Genomic DNA, 6,259 nt, shown 5'->3' on the forward strand with positions numbered 1-6,259 from the left:
TGAATGATATTTACTAAGTTCAAATTATAGCATGGATATTCAGTTTTATCGTTGATAAAAGACCAATGATAAAAAAATATCACTCAAATAAAGTGAGAATTAATATAAAGTTGGGTGGATTCTTTTTAATGCATAAAAAAAAATTAAATTTTTTTTAAAAAGAAAAAAAAATAACGTGAACCTCTAATATGCTGCCACATGATAAAACTGTTTTCTAAAAATTAACTATTAAAAGTAATTGACATGAATGAACTCAATTTTTAATGAATAATATAAATTAATCATTTCTGATATTGCAGTGACCTATTTGAGTCTTTTTCAAATTTTGACTATGCTGAATTGGCCGGACAGCAGAAGTAGTAGATTAAAAGATAGCAGGTCCAATTTTACATAGGAAACCAACCACCTCCATCGCTACATATTACTTACTTAAACAACCTTTCCTATCCTATAAAAATAAAAATTGTCTTCGCAAGCAAAAAGTCGAATTCATTGAGCTACCGCCGCTTCAACAAAATCATCTCTCTCTTTAAGTATTTTTTCCTCTCTTGTTCACCGTTTGTGTAGAAGGAAGTAGTAGCGTTCAAGATGAGTTACAACAACGATCCGTGAGTTTCTTCTTCTCTTTTTCTTTTTGCGGGGAAAAAGGGTTAGGTTTCGATTGTTTCTTTTTTGATTTATTGGTTGTGTTTTTGCCCTTTTTGTTGAATTTTGGATGACCCTTTTTCGTTTCGATTTTGATTTATTTTTTGTATTTTGCCCCTTTTGGTCGATTTGGGTCGTTTTTGGATGACCCTTTTGGTGAACCGGAGTTTCTGATTATGGATTTCAGCGGGATTTTTGTGATTTTCGGTCGATTTGGGTTGTTTTTGGATGACCCATTTCGGTGTTTTGTTGAGTTAGCTTTTTCAGGGTTGTGAATTGATCCAGATTTGTGTGGATTTTTGTGTTTTTTTTTTGTGGGTTATTCGATTTTTGGATGATCCGTTTTGGTGATTTAGTTGAATTAGCTTTTATGGTTGATGAATTGATCCAGATTTGATTGGCTTTTTGTGTTTTTCTTTTTGTGTGGGTCATTTGGTTTTGGATGGTCCATACTGATTGCGTTGAATTTAGGGTTCTGATCATGAATTGATCAGAAAGTTTGTGGCTTTTTGTGTTTTTTTTTCCTCCGGTGGGTCTGAATCAATTTTGGATGACTCTTTTTGTTTGTGATGAGTTGAATTGGGAATTCTATGCGTGTGTTGCTTTCTTATGATCTATTTTGAACAACAGATAAAATTGTGGTTTCTAATGATGATTTTATCTGGATTTTTTGTTATCTTTTTGCGAGATCCCTGTTGTGTGATGAGCTGAATTTGGGTTACAGATGGCGTATTGATTGGGAATGTTTTCATCTTCCAGGTACGTAGATGAGGAAGGAGAGGCATTGGTGGACTTTGATGAGGATGTCCGATCAGATAATGAGCAACAAGAACACTTCCTTGGTGACAATCTGGACGATGACGATGCGTGGGATCAGAGACAGCGAGAACGGTCACCGACCCCCGTATATGATGATCCTAATAAGTCTAAGCCTAGGAAGAGGTTGGTTAAGAAATCTTCGGCTAGAGAGAACACACCTGATATTGGTATAGGAGATGAGGATTCTTATGGCGGTGCTGCTGCTGATGACATGGTCAGCATTGTGCGTGATGAGTCGGACGGCGGTGGTCCTTCATCATCCTCTGCCGGTGGTGGGAAGAGGAAGAGGTATGGTATGGAGTTTAGTGAAGAGAAGAGGAAGGAGAAGAAGAGGAGAGAGAAAGGAGAGAAAAAGCTAAAGTTGAGAAAAAATGGGGGTTACTCTGGAGGAAGCAGGTTAAAGGACCAGGAGGGTGATCAGGAGATGAAGGAGATGTGGGATACCATAGCTGGTGGTGACTCTGAGGTTGGTGGCCCATATCTCTGTTGTTATTATGTTTCCAATAGTTTTTGTAACTCTTAAAACTCTTTCTTTTCCTTTTGGGCAATCCTGACTTAAATATGAGTTGTTGAAGTTCCTTTCGGGAAAAGCAAGAGTTAATAATAATGATAGTTTAGTCTCTAGAAGCTAATAGAGTTGAATGGATATCCGAATTGAAGGTAGTTTGGTTTTAATGAAATGTTAGTGATGTGTTCGTTTTCAAATGTGTAGGATGACCAAGAAGGTCCAAAAACGCTGGATGATGATAACTTCATTGATGATAGTGGCGTGGATCCAGCTGACAGGTATGGAAGCGACAATGAACCACATTCTCCCAGCAGTGCTCCACAGGTAGAAATTGGGATCCTTGTAGTTCTTGCTATATTTTTTAAATCATCACTTCCCAATATTGCAGTTGCTTTATGCACGAGGTTTAGTAAAAATCTAAGGAAGGGTTCTGTTTTCGGAGCTTTCTTGCTTTTATCTTGAGTGCTTCGGTGCCTGTGAAACCAATTGATGATTTGGTTGATACATTTGTTCTTATTTGAATCTTTTCAGGCTGAAGAAGGGGAAGAGGATGACGAAATCAAGCAGCTCTTCAAGGGAGGCAAGAAGAAAAAGAAAGCTGAAAAGAGTGCAGCAGAAATCGCATTGCTAGTAGAGAATGTTATGGCTGAGCTGGAAGTTGTTGCAGAAGAGGATGCAGAACTGAATAGACATTCCAAACCTGCTATAAATAAACTAAAAAAACTCCCTCTTCTCATAGATGTCCTGTCTAAGTGAGTGAACTTGTCATTTATTTTTCATGGCAGTAACTGAATTTGTATTTTGAAAACTAATCTGTACACTCACACTTCCAATTTCTTAATTTGCAGGAAGCAACTTCAGCAAGAATTTTTAGATCATGGAGTGTTGACTCTTTTGAAGACTTGGCTTGAACCCCTTCCAGATGGTAGCCTGCCCAATATAAACATTCGTGCTGCAATCCTGAAGATCCTTTCTGATGTATGACCATGGTTTCTAGATTCATGCTAGTTATTTATCTGATTGCAGTAATGTCGTCTGACTTGACACTTCTATGTTTTATGTCCTGTAGTATCCAATTGATCTTGAGCAGGCTGATAGAAGAGAGCATTTGAAAAAGAGTGGTCTCGGAAAGGTACCTTTCACGTAGAAGTGGTAACGTAATAGCTTTCAAGATGGATGCATAAGGGGGAGACTTATTGTTCACTTGCTTGTTGGATGCAGGTTATTATGTTTCTCTCGAAGTCCGATGAGGAGACTACATCTAACAGGAAACTTGCTAAGGATTTGGTTGACAAATGGGTAAGTTGGATTTAACTATTTATTATTTTCTTCATTCCCTTTGTGAAAGGAAATATAAAAGGAGGGATTCTCTGTTGGGGTCCTGGCTTTCTCCATTTACTGGTGTGTGAACAATCTTTGGCTGCTAATAGCTGAGTTGGTTTTCAAGTTCATTACTGTATCTGGAGAATATGTTAGGCAATATCTTTCCAGCTATAGCTTATTGTCATTCAGCTATATAGCTTTTCTGGGGTGGTTGGAGATTGCAACTCATGCTGTGAAGCTATGTATATGGTATTTCGAAATAAAATGGTTTATAGGATTTTTTTCTTTTTGGGTAGGTCATATCTTTCTAATAGAATATAGTCCTTATATGTTTATATTTAAAAGAGGGTATCTTCTTACTGGAAGATCTTCCACCTATAAGATCGCTATAATTATGATCTTCTTGTTTGTTATTGCACAGAATAGGTGCTTATCAATGTGTAGAAACTGAAATTTGATTATGTTTGATCCAGAGTCGACCAATATTCAAAAAGAGTACAAATTTTGAAGACATGAGAAACTTTGAAGATGAGAGAGCTGCTCAATACAGGCGGCCTTCCTTGAAAAAGTATGTAATATTTTCAGTTCTTCTATTGGTCCTCATATCCGTTGTACAAGAAGTCTGAATCTTTACCATCCATAACTATATTTTCTATCTTGTCACAGACCCATGAATAAAGCATCAGGAATGGAATCCAGAGACGATGACCTTGACTTGGCTGGATTTTCACAGTAAGATGCTCCAATGTTGCACCTTTTGATCCAAGTATATCTTTGAATTGGGTGCTGTCTGCTGCGTCTTTACTTTTCTCAAGGTTTAATATGCTTGCAAATCTGCAGAGGCCAAAAATCTGGTCAGTCATCTACCAGACAACTTACATCAAGGCCTGAAGCAATGTCAATGGATTTTGTGGTGCGTCCCCAGTCTAAGATTGATCCTGAAGAAGTTAGGGCCAGGGCTAGAGCAATGGTTCAAGACCAGCGCCGGATGAAGGTGTGTACCTATTGCCAAGTCAATTTGTATTTATATTATTTTCTTCGCTTTGCTCTCGTCCATCTTAGGTTCTTCGCACTAGAGGTATGTAAGAACAAAAGGGGGTGCTTTATACGATGGAGCTATTGATACCCTTGTCAGAAGAGCCAGTAATAGTTTTCTACTTAAAAAATGAAGTGCTCAATTTGACGTTGGATCTTGGAAATTCCTCTTTACTATTATGCTCTTGTGAAATCCTTTAATTTGGAGGAAATGATGTAAATTGTAAGGCTGGAGTTTCTGCTAGTCCGTGCATTCAGCGAATAGATCTTGTTGTGCACAATAACCTGATATTAATCATCCTCTGTACTCTCTTCTTTTTGGGATTGTATCATCCTCTGTATAACTATTTTAACCATCTGGAGTTTGATTTTGTTATGATGTTATTTCCTTTGCTGCTACATATTAGGAATTGCTTCTCATCTAACACTTGAATATTGTTATGTTCATTGCAGATGAATAAGAAACTGCAGCAGTTAAAAGCACCAAAAAAGAAGAAACTCCAAGCTACAAAACTCAGTGTGGAGGGTCGTGGCATGGTGAAGTACCTCTAGGCTCTATTTATTGTGCTTGCCCTTAATAGGGTAATTTGGGTCAGCTACACAGCAGTTCAATGCACTGGAATATGGGTGTTCTTCTGAGATCAGTATCTGGACAGTGGCTAATCGAAGTGCCTTGTGAATGTGGGACATGTACATCATTTTTGAAACTAGTTTGAGGGCTTCTAGTATGTTGTGCTACTGATCAGACGCCATGATTAGTGGTGTCGTATGTTATTTACTTGTATTATTCCTTCCTCAGCCGCCTCCTGAGGATGTCATCTTCAATGTAATATGTTGGCATGTCAGCTAAAAACCAAATAAAGATAAGGTAGCTGATACTCATTAGTTTCGTTTCCCAGTTCCCAAATAAGTTCCAAGTCATTAATGTAATGGAAGTCATGGCTGTTACTACGGGTGATGCAACTCGGAATTAGTTATTGCCGTTTGGACTGTAGTATGATGTTTTCCTGAATCTCTTTTGCCAGGGGTTCTGCCCTTTCATAGTTTCATTTATTTGTTAGTTATAACTATAGAATGAGTTGAGAAAAAAGACCTCATTCTTTTCTGAAGGCAAAATGTACTTTTTCCTGTAAGATTAAGCAAAGTATTGTTTCGTATCATATATTGCTCCAAATTGACTTAGCCATGCTTTTCGGACAGACCTATAGTATCAACTGTTGTTCATCGGTGAGTGCTGGAAATGGTGCACTTTTTGGCAGGAAGTGTCCTCTCAATAGGCTTACAGCCTTGCCTTGCTTGAACCTGAGTGCTGGAAATGGTGCACTTTTTGGCAGGAAGTGTCCTCTCAGTAGGCTTACAGTCTTGCCTTGGGTTTATTGAGGAGTCATAGTTAAACCGAAGAGAGAGACTGAATATTTGGTCCCTCTTAGTTTCTGGTAAATCTGATATTTGTCCTCTTGATATCCAACTTCACCGAGTTCTTTGCCTAGAATGCAACCAAAATTAATATAATATTCTACACGCTTTGCTTGTATTGAGATGGAAACATAAAAGATAATCTAGATAGCATTCTCGCAGGCACAAATTTTGGGAACTCTGATACTTGCCTAAATAACATTTTCTGTAGTTACAAAAGGTCTTCAGCCATATACTTTCAGCAGACCTATGACAAGTTAAAATAATGCACTAAAGGCATAGTTGAACTAAGGTTACTTTGATCGAACGGGACCGTGGTCTCTAGATCACCCTCCGTGGACATAAGCCCACCTGGAATGACCAACTATTTAAGTTGGAGTACTGCACAGAAAATAAGAGTCAAACTCGTGAATACAATGGACTTTTAAGTGGGTTAACAAAGTAGATTTTGATTGTTTTTTCTCATTTCTATTAAAAAAAATATATGCTGACCATAATAGAATTTCTCATTTA

At 37.8% G+C, this 6,259-nt stretch overlaps 1 protein-coding gene across 2 annotated transcripts; it reads left to right on the forward strand.

The window, feature by feature from the left end:
- Positions 1-350: 350 nt before the first annotated feature.
- On the forward strand, positions 351-5,342 carry LOC107872864 (protein IWS1 homolog 1). 2 transcript variants are annotated; one of them, XR_007056525.1, is made up of 11 exons: positions 351-608; positions 1,405-1,930; positions 2,177-2,296; positions 2,504-2,724; positions 2,821-2,950; positions 3,042-3,104; positions 3,194-3,271; positions 3,769-3,863; positions 3,962-4,061; positions 4,136-4,289; positions 4,784-4,824. XR_007056525.1 is itself a non-coding variant. In XM_016719510.2 (11 exons), exons 1-11 carry the CDS (start codon positions 589-591, stop codon positions 4,880-4,882), a joined length of 1,572 nt encoding a protein of 523 aa, XP_016574996.1. In that variant the 5' UTR covers positions 351-588; the 3' UTR covers positions 4,883-5,342. The 2 variants fall into 2 exon arrangements, 1 of the variants encoding a protein (XP_016574996.1); XM_016719510.2 differs by having other exon boundaries at positions 3,962-4,027; positions 4,784-5,342.
- Positions 5,343-6,259: the final 917 nt, after the last annotated feature.

Source organism: Capsicum annuum, chromosome 6 (assembly GCF_002878395.1).
Source record: "Capsicum annuum cultivar UCD-10X-F1 chromosome 6, UCD10Xv1.1, whole genome shotgun sequence".
NCBI lineage: Eukaryota > Viridiplantae > Streptophyta > Magnoliopsida > Solanales > Solanaceae > Capsicum > Capsicum annuum.